Below are 23,758 nucleotides of genomic sequence, written 5' to 3'. Positions count from 1 at the left end.
GAAGGAGGGCACGCACATGTCAGTGCACCTCAATGAATTCAATTCTATTTTCAGCCAACTGACAGAGCTAAAATTCACGATTGATGAGGAGTTCAAAGCTACTTTTCTACTATGCACATTGCCTGAGAGTTGGGATGTATTCCGGACAGCTCTTAGTAACTCAAGTGCATCACTTAAGTATGCAGATGTAGAGAGTTCTCTCTTGATGGAAGAGATGAACAGGAAGAACACCACAGGTGGGTCTTCTAATGCATTGCACTTGAGAGGCAGGTCTCAACAGAGGGAGAAATCTGACAGTAAGGACAGGGCACGCAGCAAATCTCGCAGGAAAGATGTTGTGTGTCATCATTGTGGAAAGAAAGGGCATTATAAACGGGAATGCTATGAGTGGAAGAAAGAGAAGAACAAGGGTGCTGAAACTGATGCAAAGGACAAGGGAAATGCCAAGAAGAGCACTGTGTTGATTGAGGAAATCAATGTTGCTAGTAGTTGTGACAGTGACAGCAGCACTGATGTACTCAATGCCTCTTCTGTGGATGCACATACCCTTGCTATGGGTTCTGATGTGGACATGCATACTTGGATTCTTGATTCAGGTGCCTCCTTTCATGTAACACCTCATAGGGATTGGTTTACACAATACTCAGGTGAGGTGCAGGGCACTGTTTATTTGGGAGACAACTATGCATGTGACATTGCAGGTATTGGCAGTGTCCAGTTTTCCTTTGCTGATGGTGTGACTTTTGTTTTGCACAAAGTGCGCCATGTGCCACAACTCAAGAAGAGTTTGATTAGTACACGGCAGCTAGATGATGCAGGCTATCACACCACTTTTGGTGATAGCAAGTGGAAAATTTGTAAAGGGGCCCGGATTGTAGCCAAGGGTTGTAAATCGGACACTTTGTATCCTTTGCATGTATCTAGTGTGCGTGACCATGTTGTCGCCGTAACCGAGCAGCCAAGTGTTTCTTTGTGGCATGGCCGGTTGGGACACATGAGTAAAAGAGGAATGGAAACTCTGTCTCGTTGTGGTTATTTGCCGTGTTTGAGGTATGCTGATTTTTCTCATTGTGAGCACTGTATTTATGGTAAGCACAGTCAAACACCGCACCAAATGTTTCTTTCTTTGAAGTCTGACAGGTTAGACTTAGTGCATTCCGATGTATGTGAAATGCCACAGTTGTCCATAGGGGGAAAGAAATATTTTGTTTCGTTTATCGATGATGCTACACGTAAGGTGTGGGTGTATCCAATACGTGCTAAATGCGATGTTTTGGATACTTTCAAGAAGTTTCTTTCGTTTGTTGAGAATCAAACTGACAAGAAGCTTAAGTCTTTGCGCTCAGACAATGGGGGGGAGTATGTATCAAAAGCATTTATTGACTTTTGTGCTACTAAAGGTATTAAAAGAGAGCTCATGGCTCCTTTTAATCCCTCTCAGAATGGAGTTGCAGAGAGGTTGAACCGGACTATCCAAGAGAAAGTTCGGAGTATGCTGTCACATGCTGCATTACCTCATGGTTTTTGGGCAAAAGCTGTGCAAACAGCTATTCACTTGATTAATCGCTCACCTAGCAAGGCTTTGGGTGGAAAGGTGCCTGAGGAGGTGTGGTCTGGCAAGCCACCCTCATATGCACATTTAAGAGTGTTTGGTTGTGAGGCCTATGTTCACATCCGGAGTGAACTGCGCACCAAACTAGAACCAAAGTCTCATACATGCATTTTCCTAGGATATGGTGAGGATGGTGAAATGGGGTATAGATTATGGGATCCCGCATTACGGAAAATCATACGCAGCAATGATGTCATCTTCAATGAGAATTGCATGCACAAACAGCCCACAAAGGTCGAGGAAGTGCGCCGGGTTGTTTTTCGTGAAGATGTTACATATGGACAGCCAAGAAGGCCCAATGTTCAGCAGCCTTTACATGCTGAAAATGGTGCTGAAAATTAGCCATTAGCTGCTGAAAATCAGCCCCAACAAGTTGCCATTGATGCACCACAGGTAGGGGAACAGGTTGATGCCCCTAGACCGCCCGTTGTTGCGATGCAACCGGCTGAACAGCCTGCTGTTTTTGATGGTTTACAGGCTGAAAATCCACCTGTTATGGATCATTGGGTGCGTAGGTCTACTCGGGTGACAAGGCCCCCCGATAGATATGAACCGTCTTTGGACTATGTCATGCTTACTGATTGGGGTGAGCCGTCTTGCTATAAAGAGGCTATGCAACGGGAAGACAGTAAGAAATGGTTCAAAGCAATGGTTTCGGAAATGCAGTCTTTGGAGAAAAACCATACATGGGACTTGGTTGATTTGCCTAAAGGGCATAAGGCTCTGCCATGTAAATGGGTTTACAAGACCAAGGTCACATCTGATGCTTCTTCTAAGTACAAGGCACGTTTGGTTGCTAAAGGGTACAAGCAAAAGCATGGTGTTGATTTTGATGAGATTTTTTCTCCTGTTGTAAAGCTTGCCACATTACGTCTTGTTTTAGGCCTGGTTGCTTCTGAAGATATGGAGTTAAAGCAAATGGATGTCAAAAGAGCGTTTTTGCATGGCCATTTGCTTGAGATGATCTATATGATGGAGCCAGAAGGTTTTGTGTCAAAGGGGCAAGAGAAGAAAGTATGTAGACTCTTAAAGAGCTTGTATGGTTTGAAACAGTATCCCCGTGCATGGTATCACAAGTTTGATACATTCATGAGGTCTCAAGGATACAAAAGAAGTAATTCTGATCACTGTTTGTATATCAAAACGGCAAGTGATGGATCTCTTCTATTGCTGATTTTGTATGTTGATGACATGCTTATTGCGGGTAAAAATGTCACGGAGTTAAATGCATTACAGCAAAGCTTAAAGAATCGCTTTGACATGAAGGACCTTGGTGATGCTAATCATATTTTGGGCATGCGTATCTCTCGAGATAGACCTAACAGACGTCTGTATCTATCTCAACGAGATTATGTTAATAAGGTGCTACATCGTTTTCATATGGATGGGGGAAAGGCACTTGGTACTCCGCTGCCTCCATATGTAAAACTGATTGCACATGACTGCCCAAACACAAATGATATGCGGGCTGAAATGGCCAAGATTCCTTATGCATCAGCCGTTGCCTCCATATGTAAAACTGACTGCACATGACTGTCCAAACACAGATGATATGAGGGCTGAAATGGCCAAGATTCCTTATGCATCAGCCGTTGGCAGTTTGATGTATGCTATGGTTGCTACACGTCCGGACATTGCATTTGCGGTGGGAGTGGTAAGCAGGTACATGAGCAATCCTGGCAAAAATCATTGGGAAGCAGTGAAGTGTATCTTGAGATACTTGAAAGGCACTAAAGACTTGTGCATTTGTTTTGGGAAGAGTGAGACATCTGTGCATGGCTTTACAGATGCAGATTTTGCTGGACATCCAGATTGCAGGAAGTCTACCTCTGGATATGTGTTTACATTCATAGGAGGTGCAGTTTCTTGGATTTCTAGACTGCAAAAATGTGTTGCTTTGTCTACCACTGAGGCTGAGTATGTGGCTGCCACTGAGGCATGCAAAGAAGCTTTGTGGCTCATGCGTTTGGTAGAAGAGCTTGGCATTAAGTCACTGGTTCCTGTGCTACACTGTGATAGTCAGAGTGCTATTATGCTTGCAAGGAATCCTGTTTTTCATGCCAAGACAAAGCACATAGAGGTGAAGTATCATTTTATCAGAAGTGTGCTTGATGACAAGAGCATTACACTTGTCAAGGTGCACACAGATGACAATCCTGCAGATCTTTTGACCAAGAGTCTTCCAGCAGAGCGGTTTGCATATTGCCGACAGATGATGGGTGTTGGATGAGTAAGTGCATGATGAGCTGATGTATTATAGTTAGTTGATTCTTTGATCTCCCAAGGTACATTGCCTTTAGGTGGGAGGTTGTTAGGGAATAAACGCCTAAGTGCCTTGTACTTATTAACTTATAAGTTAAAAGACTTATAAGTGAGGGGGCCCAAGTGTGAATGGCCCCCTAGTCACTTACTCATATACTCAAAGGTCAAGCCCAAAAGAAAAATAGTGACTTCTCCCAGATTTCTACGAGCGTTCTCTCTCTCTCTCACGTTCTTCTCTGCGTGTGCTTCTTCTGCGCCACTCTCCTCTTCTCCTTCACTCTCATTGCATAGAATAGCAAGTGGGCTCTCTCTCCTGCTCCCCCACATATTACTATATTAATGTATTGGCTAGAGAGTCTCTAGTCCATCCCGCTTTCACTATAACATGGGGTTTAGTTTTTTAGTCTTTCTTTAAGCACAGAGACATTGTATCAGATTCACCAATTTGTAACTTGTTGGTCTCATAGGTTATTTTGGCCTTTTGTAGACGTTAATATATCATTTCATTTCATTTCCTCTCTCTCTCTCTCTCTCTCTCTCTCTCTCTCTCTCTCTCTCTCTCTCTGGCTTGGAAAATTATTTGGAGGACTTTAATTGAGACACAAATGCTACAATCTAGGTTTTTTGGCAGCTGCATAGACAGGTGCACCTACCCGTTTTGTTACTCTCACTTTCCACCTGTTTTTGTGGATACTTATTGGTTGCCTGCACAGCTTACGCGTCTTTGGGTTTAGGTGTGCTGCATGAATGAGCTCCATTTGCTTGTGTGCTGATGCACATTAAAACTCTTTTGGTGGCTGCCTAAGGATTAATCCTCTCTTAGTGACCCGCTTTAACCCCCACCCCTTTGATTTTCTACTCAAACGGCCCTTGACTGTCCTAATCTCCCTCAGATCCACCCTTTGAACTCTCTCTTTGAAATTGGTTGCTTTGGTGGTGGTTTCGGAGGTGACTGGCAGATCAGCAACCTCCCTTGCTAGGATGACCTTCTATACATTGGTTACTTGAGAACTAGTAGATTTCAGCCTCTACCGTTGGCAATTCCTATTGTGGGTGTTTCATGCGGACATTGCAGATCCTTCCACCTCTCTGCAAGGGTAGTCTTGCTTAAGGATCATCAGCACAACTTATTATGAATGGTGGGTAAAGACGCACAGGAAGGTCACCGGTGGGTTCTCAGAACTTAGTGAAAGCAGATGTGCATGTGAATGTATTTATTGTGCTTAGACGTGAAGGATAATTGTTTTGTAAGTCTCATGTGTTTATGTCTTTGGTTGTTTGCTTCAAAGACAGTTAATTTCACATGCTTTGCAGGAATGGGAAGCTCCAAAAGCTGTTTATGTTTCTTTGCTGGAAGGAGTTTCAAAGGCACGCCTTGTGAGTGTAGATGGTTCCATGATAATTTTATATAACTGTGCATGGCAGTCTTTCATGGTCTTATCATTTTGCTTTCCAGGAAGAGGAGGACCCTCCAGATATATGGACACCACTGCCAGATAGCAACATTTGGTTTCCATTGAAAGACACTGGACCTGCAATGACTTGTATGGTATTGCTTGCTTGTGAAACTTCTTACAACACGGATTTTGGAAAGGAACAATCTATCCTCATTGTTAGGCTGCTCTTTATTATGTCTATTTTTCTATGCATGGTAGGTTCTATGCAATGTATCTCTAAATTTTGACCATGGCCATAGATGTATAATTTTCATTTTAGTTAAAAGGAGAATTTTGGCTGTACAAGATTCATCTATAAAAGTTATGCATCTCAAGTGAATGCTGCCCAATGTGATCCTATTGATTTATCTTGTCAGTTTACACATTTTTAAACTTATTTAACATGAGAATTGGGTCGGGCAATTCAGTTGAGGGCAATCCCCATTGTAATAATCATCTAATTCATTCCCGAGTGCTTTGGTTCGGCGAATCTCTCTCTCTCTCTCTCTCTCTCTCTCTCTCTCTCTCTCTCTCTCTCTCTCTCTCTCTCTCTCCATTACATATGTCACTGCCCAGTATACTATGAGATACGAGGCCACTTTCACTGTCTATTCAAAGAGGGTTTTGGGCCCATGAGATACTAGGATCAGAGCTTCGATTATACTTACTGGAGATTCGCAGACACAGAGAGGACCTCTTGAAGAGGGGCACAATGAGAGAGATCCAGCGACAGCGGAAGATTACAGATATCTTTCAGTCACAGACAGAGGAGTTCGAGCAGTCCCCACAGCATAACAACACCAGAGGCATATTGCTTGATCGGGCGATAGAGTTGGGGCGGTCCCGTCGCCCACGGATGAGAGGGCCCTCTCGATATCGACGCAGATTGCGACAGAGGATCCATACCATACTGGCGTGACATAGGAGCCGTCCCGGATACTGATGTATATGTATATGATGCCTCAACTGTCAGAGAGCTCCATTGTATCGGCTCACCCTCTGTATTCCCTTTGTATCAGCTTTCACCCCACCCCTACCCACTATTTTCTTTTCAGTTCTCTCCCTCTCTCTCTCTCTCTCGCATTCTCTCTCTATCTCTAGGCTTCCGCAACGCCTACTTTGACATGGTAGCTGAGCAATTTGACTCTGTGATCGTTGGAGATGTGCACGAAGGAGAAGAGGAGTGGTGCTGCATACTTGTCGCAGCCAATGGGATAATTCAACAGGCTCCTCAATGGCAGCGGAGCTGTGTAGATACTCTTTTCTTTGGACATGGGTGAGGTCTTCAGTTCTTTTCAGTTTGGATCAGGGACACATCACCTGGCATTACGCACCTCCTGTGTGATTTATTCAGCATTCTTCCTACATGCCACCTTGATGTATATATAGCGCTCATACTGTGGCCCCCGTTTTGTACTTCCTTTGGGTGACAGGCCTTTGAGCATCTCTAGAGGTCTCTATAGAGATGTCTCTTCATTGTAATAATCATCTAATTCATTGCCAAGCGTGTTGGTTCGGTGAATCTCTCTCTCTCTCTCTCTCTCTGCTTTCGCAACGTCTACTTTGACATGGTAGTAGAGCAAGTTGGCTTGTTATCATGGGAGATGCACAGAAGGAGAAGAGGTGGTGCTGCATACTCTTCACAGCCAATGGGATAATTCAATAGGCCCCTCAAGGGCATGGGAGCGGTGTGGATACTCTTTTCTTTGGACATGGGTGAGGTCTTCAGTTCTTTTCAGTTTGGATTAGGGACACATTACTTGGCGTTACACACCTCCTTATGGTTCATTCTACATTCTTCCTACCTGCCGCCTTGATGTATACTTTACTCCCTATTTTGTACTTCCTGTGGGTGATAGGCCTTTCAGCATCTCTAGAGGTCTCTTTTGTATACAGTATACAACTCCTTTTACTGCGCACGCCCGCGCGCACGCGCGCGCACACACACACACACACACACACACACACACACACACAGAAATGAAATGTTATATATTGAAATGAAATGTTATATTAACTTCTTCAAAAGGCCAAAATGACCTATGAGACCAAAAAGTTACAATTGGTGAATCTGATACCGTGTCTGAGTACGGAAATTACAAAGTTACAAAGAACTAACACTAAAAACACTAAGGAGAAAGGAATGGGGGTGGGGGGGTGGGTTTAGATGAAATCTCTCATTGATCGTTGTCGGGATCTCATCGACCTCTTCCATGTTCAGTACTTTGGTTGGGCATCTTGCATGTCGAGCTAGAGGGATCTGTATCTTTTGTTGCAGCCTTCGTCGGTAGTGGGAGACCCCCCGAGGTTGTGGGTGTCTCGATTTGCCATGCTTAGTGGCTCGGTCAAGTAGCGTACCTCTAGTATGAGTAGGCTTCGAGATCTGCTGTAATGACTGCTCTGTTGGCTCTCCCCTGGCTGGTGTAAAGAAATCTGTGATTCGTCTCTGAGACTCTCTTTCCCACGATGTCCTCAACAAGCTCTCCCTAAGTCTGCGTAGCTCTAGCAGGAACAATCCGAGACATCTCTGATCCTTGTATCTCATGACTCTAGAAAAAGGTTCGAAACCATCTCTTAACAGGCAGTGGAAGCGGCCGCGTATCTCATAGTATGCCGGGTAGTGACGTGTAGTGCAGCTCTGTCTTTGGCTCTAAGTTACATAGGTGACGTATCCTGGTCCCTGCTGGCAGTCTCGATTTGGAGCTGATATGAGGATGGGCGTATCTGTCCAATAGCGCATCTTATCCCATGAGATAAGTGTGTATCCATGTATGCAAGCCTAGTTTGGAGAAGATGCTCTCTGTAGAAGGCCATCTTCGTGCCCAACGCCTGTGTTGGCTGTATCCATGTGCTCTTGGTACCTAGCTGAATTAGATGCTGTCTGGTGATCTTTGTCCGTGTGAGAGACATGGAGGGTGCATCTAGGGAGTATTGAAGCGGAGGTAATCTATCCATGTTGAGACCATGCGACTGAAACCATGCGGTCATCCGTCGATACCAACATGCTGTATCGCCTTGTAGAGCTAGTTGTCGAGATGACTCCAACCGAGCGTATGTGTCCCTGGGGAGATCCCATAGACCGTGCATAAAGGATATTGATCTAGTCAATGCCTCCACCACGGAGGGCAGGGGGGGGGATGGTGGGCGGCTAGCTCGGCTCGGATAATCTCATGTGGTACTGAGACCTTAATCGGAATCATCCGAGCGATCATAGAGACCAGAGGCCTCTCCATACATCTCCATCCAGCTGTGTTGCCAGATCTCGCATGGTGGTCTACTGAGGGTCCCCATACCTGAACTCTATAGAGCATAGCTGGAGTCACTAGAGTGTCAAAAAGCAAGAGCTTTGTTCGCGGTTCTTGAAACTGAACCTGCGAACACATCCTCTCCAGTCCTCCCAAAGCTGTATATGCTCTCGTCAGTCTAGTCTATGATGCTCTCCTTAGTGAAAACACTGGTCCACCGAAGACTACCCCAAGATAAGTATATGCATCCGTGTACTCCACAGTCTCCTGGCCATACGTAAATGTGGGTGCCGACCTTTTGACTCACACCATAACCTTGGTTTTAGATCGACAGACAATCCATTGTCACGAGCAAATGTAAGCAGAGCATCCAAATGACGCTGCATCCCCTCTGGAGAGTCAGAAATCAGCACAATATCATCAGCATATAGTAACAGTGGGATCCATGTCCCTGCCAGCTGAGCCTCCCATGTCCCCTTGACACTCTACATAGTCCGAAAACTCATTCACATATATCCCAAAAAGAGTCCGGGATAGGGGCCATCCCTGTTACTCCGATAGTGGAGTGGACCATGTCAGACATTCCCTCAGTGGTGCGTACCTGCCCCATCACCGTCCTGTATAGAGCCAGAATATCCCATATCAGCTCTCTAGGCACACCCATGTCCTGTAGTCCGCGTATAAGTCTGGCTCTCGGCACTGTGTCAAAAGCTTTGCGGAAATCCACAAAGCTACAATAGATCCTCTTGCCATGGTGTCTACCCTTCTCAATAATAGCTCTGAGTGTCAAAATCTGGTCAAGAGTGGAGAAACCTCTCCTGACACCTACTTGCCTTGGTGCTCTTAGGCACAATCGTAGACATACTCCAAGTCTCCGGGAAGCCTTCATACATGGCTTGATTAAACATCATAGCCAGGAGCTCTGCAAGCATATCTCTGGCATGGATGAAGTGCTCTACTACCAGACCATCATGATCATGTGCTCTCCTTGTCTTCATCCTGTCAATTTTCCTTACCCTCTCGGCAGTAAAGAAAGAACATGTCTCCGGGCATGTCTCTAGCGGGTCCGGCATACGTGGTTGCCCTAATACTGTGCAGAGAGATGTGGCATATTCCCCCCCATGTCTTAGTGGAGGTGACCGTTGGTGGTGGTGAATGCTCGTGGAATAGCCTCCATGCTTCGCTTGAGTCCTGCCTTATAAATAACTGATACAGATCCCGCTCTAGCTGAGATAGATAAGTCCTTTTCTTTCGTTGCACTAGGCGGTGAAAGATAATCCGTGACTATCTATGGTGTGATAATACCCTTGAGCACTTCCCTCTCTAATTTGATCCTCGTCTCTACACTCCTCATCATACCAACTGTTTTGGGGCATGCTACTAGATCGTCTCGGTGTGGGCTGGCTGTGGGGGTATGTCTCTGTCACGTGACACATCCCAACCCTATGTGTCCGTGGACAAGCTACACCACAACAGGGTTCAGTCAGTTCAGTCAAGTCTAGATTAGCAGTGATCTAGCACTTTTGTGAGTCTATTCGTAGACCGTGCATGCCCAGTCACTTAGCATAGATGCATATCCTCTGGTTGCACACAACATGATCATCGGAATTCCCATCAGAATCCATTAGCATCAGTTAGGGGAATTTTCCAGTGCATCTAGCCTATTTTCGTTTTATTGGAATTTTCACTTATTATTTTTAAGTGACTTTCCAACAAAAGTAGGTAGGGCAATTTTGCTAAGTTTCTATATAAGCAAACCCAAGTTAGCACTAAATGGCAGAAGAGGCAGCAGGAGCACCTAGCTCAACAGGCAACTTCTCAGCAAGACCAACCCCCACGACTACTCTGGTGTTTTCTCCACAGAAGACCTAGCGTTTTTGCATCAGATCAGCCTTGGCGATTTGTGCACAGCAGATCAGCCCCGGCGTCATCACGACACACCAGATCAGCCTAGCGTTTTTGCATTTGCAGAACCCCGGCGACAGAAGGACCAATTTCAGCCCCTGGCGTTTTTGGATTTCAGCAGCAAATTAAGACCGGCATCATTCACCTAAAGTGTAGCAGATTCAGCCCGTAAAGACCATCAGTTTTCAGCCCTAAGAAACCTCATTTTCAGCCAAGAAAACGCAGCCAAAACAGTCATTTTCAGCCACCGAAATAGTCCCGAAATTCAGCGATTAGAAGATCTCAGATTTCAGTCGTCGTCGTCGTCGGCATAGACCAAGTTGCATAGTCCATTGCATACGCATTGTACACCTTTGTGCAATCAAGTAGACCACTCTCGCCGACGAGAGTGGGGCCTTCGGAGGAGGGTTTTACAACCTCTCGGTGTCGTATCTCTTCTCTCTCCTTCTCTCAGTCTCATTCATTTGCACGCACAATATCCACTCACTTTGTTCGTGAGCACAGCACTCTACAAGACGGAAAGCTCTCTCTTTCCCTAAGAACTAAAAGGAACCTTGAGCAATAAAGATCACTAATCTTGAGAAAATACAATATTCATTCCGCTGCACCTAACATTGGTATCAGAGCTTTGGAAGTGTTCTGCGTTACTCAAGGAAAGAACCACAAGAATTTTTTTTACTTGTTGCGATCGCACGAACCCAAGTTTACTTGGGCGTGGCGATTCCTAATCGTGTTTTGTTGAAGAGTGACAGGAATCCCAAGAAAGAAGGGCTTGTCCAGCCTCCCCTTGTGTCTCTTTTCACTCATTGAGAGCGGACCGTGCACTTAGCGGCCGGCCAATCGACGTGAGGTGGGAAAAAGAAACCTTGGTGTGAGCGTAAGGCCGCCAAGGGGTGCGCCCGCAAAAAAGGGTAGAACTCGGGTGAAGAGAAGATCCTTCGCCAACGCGATTTGCAAGCGAAAGAAAACCTGAAGAACGTAAGTTCCTCGTGAACTTAAGAACCCAAGACCCCCAAGAACCCACAAGAACCCACAACTTCAGAATGATCATCACTCGAAGCGGAATGGATACTTCGCTTGGAAGTGATGAGCATGAGAGAGGCGAAGAAGAATTTTCCCCACCAGGAGGTTTTTCGGACCCTTCCCTATCTACGACACCGATTGCACTAACTCCTATGGAGGCTTTCGACAAGAGGATGATTAACAAGAAGTTAGAAGACAAAGCAAGAGATGCCAAACGAAAAGCAGAAATAGAGTGTGACCATGAAGAAAAGATGGCAGCCATAGAGCGTCGGTACCAAGAAAGAATGGCAGCCATAGCGCGTAAGAGCGAGCAAGCACGCTTGGAAGCCACAACAAGAGAAGCAGAAATGGATCGCAGAGACGCAAAACACAAAGCAGAAAGAAAAGCAATACAAGAACAGAGCGACCAACAAAACACAGAGTTTTGGCGACTCTATTCTCAAGTACAGACGTACTTTGCACAGAATCAGGGAAAGGAGACTGTCTCAGTCTCTTCTTCTCCAAAGGATGATACACAGGATTTGTATGATTGTGTGAAGCATGATGATGATTTGAATGATAACGATTTGCATGATGATTTGAAGCACAATAACAAGCATGATGATTTGGATGCCAATGATTTGCATAATGATTTGGATGACAATGACAAGCATGATGATTTGCATGATCAAGATGTGATTTCTCACAAGCATGATGAATTGCATGAAGATGATGTGATTGTTCACATGGATGATGTGTTAGTAGATGCTTTTTCTAGCGACGCTAACCTCATTGTAGATTCTATCAATCACCAAGAATGGATCTTGGCTTTCGAGTCGAGGTCCACAGATCCCCCATAAGAAGATTCGATAGATTCCGAAGAAGCGATCTTGGCTCTCGAGCCTTGGTCCAAAGAACCATCACAGGAAGTATTGTGTGTTCGCATGATTGATATGCACGCATTGTTCGAGTGTTTCATTCGTGAAGGTTTCCTGTATTTTAGTCAGCATCGTTATGTGATCCCTTTTACTAGGCAGAACATATTGCATGTTGAACACGTTTCTCTCATGGATGAGCACGAATGCATGCGGATTGTTCATGAAAAGTTGAAAAGTTTGTATGTCAGGAAGCCACATTCCATGTCTCTTCCTTGGCATGACACAGTTTTCGAATGAGCACATGATAGTATGAGCACCAAGCATGGGCATTACCATTGTGATTTGCCACAGTTGATTGATTTCGATCAAACAGAAAACATTCGATCGCATTGTTTGCATGTGTTTGATGAACGAGTTGTCACTCCGTCTCTATGTTCGTCTACATTGCATACACAGTCTTTAGAGAAGACAAGATTTTTTTCCTTCACTTTACATGGAATAGGCATGTTCATGATTTTGTGTTGGAGATGGTTTCAGGAATTTTCAGCCATGGAGATTCTTGATGACGAAGGAAGCTGTTGGTGATCTCCCTCGACGCCATACAGTTCGGTACCAGTACCTCACTTTGAAAAGGAGGGGATGTCACGTGACACATCCCAACCCTATGTGTCCGTGGACAAGCTACACCACAGCAGGGTTCAATCAGTTCAGTCAAGTCTAGATTAGCAATGATCTGGCACTTTTGTGAGTCTATTCGTAGACCGTGCATGCCCAGTCACTTAGCATAGATGCATATCCTCCGGTTGCACACAGCATGATCATCGGAATTCCCATCAGAATCCATTAGCATTAGTTAGGGGAATTTTCCAGTGCATTTAGCCTATTTTCGTATTTATTGGAATTTTCACTTATTATTTTTAAGTGACTTTCCAACAAAAGTAGGTAGGGCAATTTTGCTAAGTTTCTATATAAGCAAACCCAAGTTAGCACTAAATGGCAGAAGAGGCAGCAGGAGCACCTTGCTCAACAGGCAACTTCTCAGCAAGACCAACCTCCGCGACTACTCTGGCGTTTTCTCCACAGAAGACCTAGCGTTTTTGCATCAGATCAGCCTTGGCGATTTGTGCACAGCAGATCAGCCCCGGCGTCATCACGACACAGCAGATCAGCCTAGCGTTTTTGCATTTGCAGAACCCTGTCGACAGAAGGACCAATTTCAGCCCCTGGCGTTTTTGGATTTCAGCAGCAAATTAAGACCGGCATCATTCACCTAAAGTGTAGCAGATTCAGCCCGTAAAGACCATCAGTTTTCAGCCCTAAGAAACCTCATTTTCAGCCAAGAAAACGCAGCCAAAACAGTCATTTTCAGCCACCGAAACAGTCCCGAAATTCAGCGATTAGAAGATCTCAGATTTCAGTCGTCGTCGTCGTCGGCATAGACCAAGTTGCATAGTCCATTGCATACGCATTGTACACCTTTGTGCAATCAAGTAGACCACTCTCGCCGACGAGAGTGGGGCCTTAGGAGGAGGGTTTTACAACCTCTCGGTGTCGTATCTCTTCTCTCTCCTTCTCTCAGTCTCATTCATTTGCACGCACAATATCCACTCACTTTGTTCGTGAGCACAGCACTCTACAAGACGGAAAGCTCTCTCTTTCCCTAAGAACTAAAAGGAACCTTGAGCAATAAAGATCACTAATCTTGAGAAAATACAACATTCATTCCGTTGCACCTAACAGCCTCTGATGTTGCATCATGGAGCGTCTCTGTCAATATCTGTGTGAGTTAATCTAGTGGTCGTCCCGGTTCCTGGGTGCATAGGTGCTTGTATATCTCATCCATACACACAGAATCCGTGTCCCTCATGAAGGTATACCGAGTGTGTGCGGGGACCTCTCCTAGTGGAGTTGTGCTGAACTGAAAGGTTAGGGTGAAAGACAAGATAGCATGATCAACTGCTACTCAAACTGGCCTAGTGCCCACCATGAAATCCTGAAAGAATGGAATGAGACCTGGCTGGGCCATAACATAATCCACTATGCTGGCACCATGTCGGTGTGGAAAGCAAGTAAAACCTCCTGCTGTCGAAAATCTTTGTAGGCCTTTCACAATGGCCAATCTATGTGCGGTTTCCATATTTATGAAGTAACTGCCATATTCAATGTATTCCTCATCTTGTCATAGTCTGGATAGACCCATCTTTGTGACATCCAGCTTCCTAAGCATCTCCTCGGAAGTATCACAAAATATTGTTTGGTGGTGGGCAGTCCTAGCATTGAAATCCCCTAGTATGATAATGTCACCATCCTTGGAGACCTCCCATATGTCATTATCCAAAATAGCAAAGAGGGATTGTCCTCTAGGCGATGCATATACTGACGTACTAGGAGGAAAGTAACAAATAACAATCTAGAGGTATCTGCCCGTCTGTTCCTTGAGCCTCACCCACATGTACCTGCCTGTTCATCCTTGCGTGCTATATATATCAGTGGCTGCAACTCCTCCCTGAATAGAACTTCCACTCCCCCTGAGCCCCGTCCTCGATGCTCTGATTTGGTCTCCTGTTTGCAGGCTGTCTCCCATCTATATCCGCTCACCTGTGGCTTGGATTGCCCTGGTGCTTGATGCGTCTCAAGGTAGAAAATGATGTCTCTCCCCGTGAAGCTATCCTCAAAGGCCCCTACATCAAGACGGAGTGACCCATTACTATTCGAGGTTGCCATCTTTAGTGTGGTCCCGTAGGTCTTGTACCGTCATGTGGGGCGTCGCTCCAATATCACCACTTTTCCATCCCTGTAAAAAGAAATCTTCCCCTTTTTCCTTGCTGCTCTAGTTTCCGGCATTACTTCTTGCATATCAGCAATCTGCGAGAGGGTGAGGTCATCTCTAAGAAAGATGCCGGTCTTCTTTAGAGTCGGTCTCTTCTTCAAGAAGTCCTTCTTTGCTTCCATGGAGGGGAAGCGGGGAATGAGTGTCCTTTCCTTCGAGGTTTCTCCGTTGCTCCCACTTTTCTTAGTGCCCACTCTCCAAGCCCTCGTGTGCGTCTGCTCGTTGACTTCCACCAGAGTCATGAGTCCTTTCACCTCTTTATCCACATTATCTTGGTCTCTGAGGCCACATATCCTTACGTGTAAGACCCGCACACGTCTCCTTTGCTCCTCTTCTAGTGTCAAGTTAATGATGGTTGGTGTGGGGGTGGCGGTTATTTCCTTTCCTTTTCCTTTCTTGACAATCTCGATCCATTTTTCGGCCTTTTCTGCTTTTTGTTGGGTCTTTGTGATGACATCTACCCACGAGGTCGTCATTTCTTTTTGTTGCTCCCCACCTTCTTTGATGGTGCGTACTTGTTCCTTAATCGTGTTAAGCTCTTCAATGACAGAGGGTTGAAGCTGTCCTTCTTCGAGGACCTTTTGCGAGCGCACCTCTGCAAGCTCTTTCTTGAGTAGTCCGGTTTCCTCATCTTGGGCCTTCACGTGATCCTCGAGTGTATCTATGGTGCTTTCCTCTGCTGCCACACGTGCGTCGAGTTCATTAATAGTACGTAGGAGGTAGCGGTTGATCTTGCCGATGGACTCGCTCAATTCTTCTTTGCATTTCTGGATGGCATCCTCCATCAGGTCATCTTTGCCATTCTGCTTTCTCATGATTGAAAGGCCGCAGCAAGAGAGAGAGGGGCACAAAAGTGAAGAAGAGTTTTTTTCTCTCTCCTCTCTCTATGCGTGTAAGCTCTTTTTCTCTCTACGCTTGCAGGATTTTTTTTTCTCTACGCGTGCAGGCCTATTCTCTCTCTACGCTCTCGGATTTCCTCTCTCTACCCTTCTCTCTCTACGCTTGAAATCCCCTCTTTCTCTCTACGCCTAAACCTCCTCTCTCTACGTTGGAAAATCCATTTTCTCTCTCTACACTGGAACCTCCTCTCTCGCTAGGGAAAAAAAATCCAAAAAGGTCCATTCTCTCTCTACGCGTGGGGGGGGGGGGGGGGGGGGGGGGGGGGGGGGGGCGTTTCAGGGCTACGAGAACAAGGCCGCGTGTGTGGGAGCAGCGGGGAAAAAACAGGGGACGGGGGCGTTTCAGGGCTACGAGAACGAGCCGCGTGTGTGGGAGCAGCGGGAAAAACAGGGGACGGGAGCAGGGAGCGCACGAGAGGGGGGGGGGGGGGGGGGGGGGGGGGTGCAGATCGAGCGCGAGCCAGAGAGAGAGAGAGAGAGAGAGAGAGGAGAGAGAGAGAGAGAGAGAGAGAGAGAGAGAGAGAGAGACTGTCTGTCGTCCGTCCGCCCTTGCAATCGTGTGCACACAGCAATTGATCTAGGGTTTCTGCACCAACCATCGACAACCTCAACCCTACCTGCAATGTGTCCACTATGTGCACACTGTCGCGTCCTCCTGAGCTTGCAATCGCGTGCACACAGCTACTGTACATGACGCGTTGAAGTATTGCAAGCTCTTGCAAGTTCTACCGTGACCTCCTGCCCTTGCCCTATTGCGGCGCAAAGTTTCCAGCACTTAGTGCTTGACATTTCCTGCTCATCTGTGTTGTGGGCTGGCCTGCCTGTTGCAGCATTACCCCTATTCATTGTGTTGCTGGTTTCTTTCTCTTGAGATATTGGCCTTGGCAATCTCAATTGCCCTATCGTAAGAGCTGCCCCTAACAGTTCTCTCACCTGCTGGTCTTACCTAGGGTAATTGGGACAAAGGATTAGCCCTAATTGGCTTCTGAAACAGTCACGTAGCATGATAATTTTCTCTTTGCTTTTGATATTATAAATAAATAAATAAATAAATAAATATATAATGTCACAAACTGGTGACGTGGCATTTTCGGATACACCCACACTGGTTGGCAACATGCCCCTGAAACGTGAAAACAGTGCTGACGTGGTAGTCTCGGATTTTCCGACGCAAAACGTGGAGACAGACTGACGTAGCACAATGTACGGACTCCTTGCTTTTGCGCAACAGCTGCTGATGTGGCAAAGCGTACGGAATTACAGATTTTATGCTGACTGATTTTTACCAAGGCTTTTGAGCTAGTTGCTTTATTTTGGGAAGCTTTTCACTTACAGCTTTTGGGGCTCTGCTTTTTGGGCATCCCTTGTAACCTATAAATTAGTGGGCAGGGCCCTCACTTCTCAGAGCATTTGGACGCAGAGTCTGAGGGTGAGAACCCTCCCACTCGCTTGTACTTTGAACTCAGATTAATACAAAGAGAAATACCAAAAGGGGCGCCAGTCTTTGGGGCCAATATCTCTAGGCACGAAACTCCGCCGGGCCGTGTCGATTCGAGTGTGAATCGTGAACTGTTTTGAAGTGAATCTCTGCTGTGTCGCGGTAGAATCTTGACTTGGAGTGTCCAAGTTTGTTACAGTGGTATCAAAGCGTGGACGATTTCTCTGCTACCAGGAAATCCGATCGTTTTCTCCCCACACTGATGGATTCCAACAAAGGACAGTCAACTTCCTCTGCATTTGGGGATGCGGAAAGAGATCACGAAGAAGATTCTTACGAAGAGTATGGCCCACCTCGGCCTACTCAGGTAGCGATTGAAGAGATGGAATGTTGACAATTGGTGGGCGACGTGACAAAGATGATGATTAACATTGCAAAGGATCTGAAATTTGTAAATTTTTTGACTCAAACATCCTTCAAAGAAATGCATGCCTACTGGCAAAAGGCCACAAAGCCACCCATCAAACCGGCACTCAAGAAACCTCCTACTCCGAGGATGTTTACAGAGCAGAAAGAGGTGGTTGATACACGGATTAGTCAGCTTTTTGACGCGAACAACAAAGCCCAAAAGCACGACAAAAAGCAGAAGAAAGGAACTGACTTCCCGGGTTATTTGGGTCGTCAATCTACTTTTGCCTCGGCAAGAAAGCAAAAGAAGCGTGTGCGATTTGAAAGAGTATTCATTTCTTCTTCTTCTTCTTCTTCTTTTGACAGTTCTTCTAGCTCTTCTGACTAGAGCGAAGAAGACAGGAAAGGGAAAAAGCGAAGCAAAAACCAAAGCTTCGGAAAGGGCAAGAAAACGGCAAAGAAGCCTAAATTTCGCCCAGCTTCTGACAGGTTTTCAGAGGACTCATACTCGGATAGTTCGGACTCTGACGATCACAGATTTGACGCAAAGAAGAAGCATTTCTATAAAGCCAACCAGCATGACTTCCTCGAGGATAAAAGCAAGAAAGTTAGAGAATTTAAAGGGGGACAATCAATTAAGCTTGACATTTTTTCTGGTTTCCGAGATGCTTCGAGGGCTTTGGCCTTCATACAAAAGTTTGATATAGCTTTCTCTGGAGGGTATTACTATGAGCACTCCAAGAATCGGAGGGCTACCTCTTTCTTCAAGGGAAATGCTCGAACATGGTGGTCCACTCTTCTACTGAACAAGGAAGCTGTTGCTAAATTGGCTTTATCTTACAGAAAAATAATTCTAAATGAATTATTGGAATTTTAAGTGAGAGGGCTTTTCTCACTGGAGACATCCGAGTACAGAGTATTCCTAGTGCGTCATTCAAAGTAATGACGGGAGCACTGAGAACGGGAATATATGTAAAGCCACCAGGAACAGGTACTTCTGATGCGTCACATCGGATGGGTGACAGGGACCATCGGAAAGAAGTGTCCGACCATCCGGGAACGGACATCTCTGATGTGTCATAGTATGGGTGACATAGAGCATCGTGAAGGAGATTGTACCGTAAGTTCGGTAGGAAAGGACTAGGTGATGGGTATTCTTGATGCGTCACAAGGTGGGTGATGGGTGCATTGGAAAGGGAATATCCATAGTCGGGAGGAAATTCCGAACTGTGTTAGAATTGTGCACAAGGAAAAACAAGCACTTGAATGAAGATGGGTTCAGAGGAAACTTTGAGGAAAAAATAGATGCTTTCTGAGAAAACGGATTGCTTTTCGGGAAAGCAAATGCTTTTCCGCGAGGAAGTTTATGTTTGCATTGCAATTGTGCGTGTGATTGCATCCAGGGACGCCTGGGAAGTCCTGTGAAAGCATTGTTTTTAACTTATAAGGTTTTATTGAGTTTTTGGGTAGGTTCAGACTATTTTTAAAATACGCCGACCGCCCATTTAATAAGTGGGCAGCCATATGATAAATAAGGCAACAGATCAGCCAGCGTTTTCTCTCTCTCTCTCTCTCTTTTTCTGGCAGAACAGTGAAAAAAAAATTGAAAAAAACAAAATTTCAAAAAAAAAAAAAAAAAAAAACCCGGCCGCGATCTCTATGGGGAGCAGCTATTCGTGCTTGTGGCTAGGAGCTATAAAAGTATCACATGCCCTCACTCAGAAGGAAGACCAATCTTTGCAAGGAGGAGATGTTGCTGCAGATTTCAGCCGTAAAGAAGACGTTGCCGGTGATGCCCATGGCTGCCCCAAGTGTACCAGATGTCGTCAAGACGCAGTGCGCGAGTTCCCTCGCGAAGAAGTGCCCACGGAGCGTGTTTTCATCGCCACAAGCTGCTGTTTTTCTCTGTTTTCAGCCCATAAACGTCATAGACGGGGCTGATTTACGAGAAGGAACCCGAGAACACACCTCTTTTGTGTGTAGGATTGGAAGAGAGGATTTTCTATGCAAAGATCTCTTCCGGGGAATTGCTTTTTCGAGAACCGAGTTGTGTTTCGAGCGTCGAGACTTTGAAGGTAACGATTTTCATGTTATGATCTTTGAGTATTTGATTGCAGGTGTACTTCCTCTTCGTGAGGGAGTAGGAGCAGAGGAAGGCATGAGCCTCTGCAGGAGAAAGCGCTCTGAGGAACTAGAGCTGGATCAGCCCAAGGGTTTCGTACCCAAGTTTGGGAAGCAGATCCACGGATTGAAGAGAGGTAGACTCTCGAGATGTGATCCGGAAGTTGAAATTTCCAAGGAAAGGACTTCGTGTCCAAGAAAGCGGAGTTATTCTGCAGGAACAGGACTCTGGGAACAGAGTCGAAAAAGAGTTGCAGGGATGCCATGCCCTAAGTTTGGAAGGTGTGATGCAGAGGCGAGAACCTTGGTTCTCAAGGATTTGGAATAAGGAACGGAAGTTCCTTGGAATAGGGTTTTGCCCTAGGAATCGGAAGCCGAGGCTTCCGGGAACCATCAAGTCTTATTGTAGAACGAACGTGGTAATACGTTCGGTTCAAGTGCTTGTATAGACTTCTCCTCAGTAATAAAGATACTATTACGGGGGGGGGACTAGCCCATCTTCTGGTCCCCAGTAGTGTGTCGATCTTCTCACTCTCAATCTCGCTCTCTATCTATTTCTCTCTATATCCTTTGGCTTCAGTACTAAGTGATAAAGTCTATTTATCTGAATGTATTTTATATTGTTATGCGCTCCCGTTTGTGACAGTGGTATCAGAGGACGGTTTCCTCTCTTTCTCTGTAAATAGGACGACTCTGGGAAGATACGGGAAGAAGCCATGACAAGCCAAGAGAGAAGTAAGCAGGCGGAAACCTAAGTCCTGCAGGAAAAGCTCGCAAAGTTGGAAAATTGTTTTCTCTCTGGAAGAAGGCGACACAAAATTTGGGATTCTCTGAGAAGGCGACAAGAGCATGATGCTCAAGAACCTAGAGAATCCAAGGAGCGGAATGCTCGAGATCCTTCAAAATCCAGAAAATATCCATGAACATCAATCCAAAACCATAGCCAAGAAATCCCGTCATCTCGGGAAGGATATGAAGACGGTCTCTAGACCTAGAAACACTCCAGTCAAGTTTGATACTTTTGACGGAAGGGAAGATTTCTTGAAAGCTACTGCTTTCATTTGACAGTTTGAAGTTGCCTTTGCAAACAACAATCTTTGAGAAGTATCGAAGGTGAGGCATGTGACCAAACACCTCAAGGGTACTTGGTGGTATAGCAAAGCTCTGCAAGGAACTTACAACAACAATTCAAGGCTGAATTCTTCGACAAATTTTTTTCCACTATGCTTTGAGGAAGGAATTCAAGAAGATTGGGATCGGTTTGCCTAATAGGAACACGAGCGAGTCAAAACTAGTAGTGGTTTACTGTTGCCAAGGTAGCTCCATTCTTGATCCTCTCTGAGGAAGGAAAGATGAACAAATTTAACGAAGGACTTTTGCCCGAATTTTGTAAACGCATCTGCAAGATACTTTGCAGCAGATGGTGGAGTCAGCAATACAAGCTGAAAGTGTACACCTCAGTGTACATAGAATCTAATCCCCACAGTGGGACGGGAACCATTGAACACAGAAACAATGAATTTTTGTTACCTCTCCTCGAAGGATACATTGCTATGCGGAGAAAGTTTGGAGTAAGGGAATTCAATCTAACTCGTGAGATTTTGAACAAAAGACCCTCGAACTTTAAGTGAGAGGGCAGGTCTTTGATCAAAGTTAAATCTTTAAGGAACTCATAAACTGCGTATTGCTTTTATGCACAAGATATGCATGTGTCTAACCAGTCCGGACAATCACTCTCAAGTGTTTATGAGAGTAGAATTGAGTTGAAACATTGCTTTATGCGATGAATTGGTTTGCTCAACCATCCGGAAGGTCAACTATTCTCGTATCCGGTAGTTCACCAATAAATTACGTGCTATTGCGGGTAGGACGGCAGAAAGGAAGGAACCATTCCGAGATTTCAACCAAAGAAAAGCTTTCAGTAAGCTTGAGGACATTATGAACCAACACACCTCCTACCGGTAAGGGAAGATATGGTAGTGCTTTTCGCACAAGTGAATGAACACTCTCTTTACGAGGGAAGGAACCAACGACGACTACGGCCTGTGCTCGAGGAATCCAAGAATTATTTGATGAGCGGGTTTTGCTCTAAGATCGAGCCAAGTGATCGTCAAGTTGACCGTCTTCGCTCTAAGGATCTTACGAAGGGAAGGAAATTTCCCAGGTTCATTGAAACTCTAATACAACTTAAGAATTATGTACACTTTTGAGTACATGGATAACACACGAAGATGCAGACCTATGGCAGGAACTGGACGAGAGTTTGTTATACTCTCTTGAGCGCCTTTTTGCGCGCAAGGATATTCCGACACGAGAATCTCTATTTGAGATGTGTTCGGTAGAAGGAATTTGAGTTTCTCTACGGAGAAGAGGTTTTCTGATGATCGTTGATCATTGAGTATGCTATGTGCTTTTACCATTACAGAAGCAACTTTTGGTTGCGGTATATGTTTCTCCATGAGCAGGTCAAGTAGCATTTACACGCTGCTGGAATAAATTCGAACTATTATGTTCGTAGAAAAAGCTCGCCAACCGTTTCAAAATGGTAAGAATTACATATGGGAGAACATCCCTGAGAATCAAAGAAGGTTCGCTCTATTGTGAACCGGGTTTGAACGTACGTTCAGAAAATGTTATGGCTAGAATCCTATCTGCCTGAGATTTTGCAAATTGTCATTGATGCTCGCAAGGTGAATCATTTTTTATGATTTTGTAAGGAAGAGACGCTAATGGGCGTCGGGAAATCACTGCTGGTGGTAATAACTCGCAGGAGGAAAAGATTGGAAGGAAGTGCCGCCGTGCACAAAGAATCTTCGGATTGGAACCGTCCGCCTACGTTGAGCGACGGCCCGAAACAATAACCTTCTTTAAGGTGACATCGAGCTTAATGCTCTATGATTTGAGCATTCCCTATGTGGGAGGACACAAGACGTTTAATACCCTCTGGACTAACAACGCAGGATTCTGCGCAAGGACACATACCTAGATTGATTTCTAGGAGGATTATTCTTCTCGAGGTTGAGAAGGCGAAAGTGAGTTAACAGATTCTCGGATGAGGAAACTTTCGATCTATTGGAAAGACACGAATGACGAGTTCTTACATGGTTTGTAAGTTGAATGAATGGTGAAGGATATCCTCGAGGTACTAGAGGAAGGACATGAACTGGTAAGGTAAGTATTGAATTATTGAATCTTTGTTTAATTTAATTTTTAAGTTCTCTTTTGAGAAAGGACTAGCTCAACTCACCATTGAGCAAGATTTGGAATCTTTCCGGTTTCTCCTCGGCAGTTCAGTTGGACATCTACAGTTGAGGACAATTGTTTATAAGTGAGAGGGATGTTGCTAAATTGGCTTTATCTTACAGAAAAATAATTCTAAATGAATTATTGGAATTTTAAGTGAGAGGGCTTTTCTCACTGGAGACATCCGAGTACAGAGTATTCCTAGTGCGTCATTCAAAGTAATGACGGGAGTATTGAGAACGGGAATATCTGTAAGGCCACCAGGAACGGGTACATCTGATGCGTCACATCGGATGGGTGACAGGGAGCATCGGAAGAAGTATCCGACCATCCGGGAACGGACATCTCTGATGCGTCATAGGATGGGTGACAGAGCATCGTGAAGGAGATTGTACCGTAAGTTCGGTACGAAAGGACTAGGTGATGGGTATTTTGATGCGTCACAAGGTGGGTGACGGGTGCATCGGAAAGGGAATTAT

The 23,758-nt window shown here is 45.3% G+C and overlaps 1 protein-coding gene across 1 annotated transcript in view; it reads left to right on the top strand.

Annotated features, from left to right (window-relative positions):
- LOC147446969 (O-fucosyltransferase 31-like) overlaps positions 1-23,758 on the top strand; it is a 99,756-nt gene that overhangs the window by 47,867 nt on the left and 28,131 nt on the right. The window contains exons 2-3 of the mRNA XM_086522883.1: positions 5,189-5,251; positions 5,331-5,418. Of these exons, the coding sequence (XP_086379009.1) occupies positions 5,189-5,251; positions 5,331-5,418 (151 nt within the window). The remainder of the gene's footprint in view (positions 1-5,188; positions 5,252-5,330; positions 5,419-23,758) is intronic.

This window comes from Adiantum capillus-veneris, chromosome 11, assembly GCF_014529385.1.
Source record: "Adiantum capillus-veneris isolate H3 chromosome 11, ASM1452938v2, whole genome shotgun sequence".
NCBI lineage: Eukaryota > Viridiplantae > Streptophyta > Polypodiopsida > Polypodiales > Pteridaceae > Adiantum > Adiantum capillus-veneris.
Note: the sequence above shows the minus strand (reverse complement) of the source record. Positions and strands in the feature narration are given on the sequence as shown.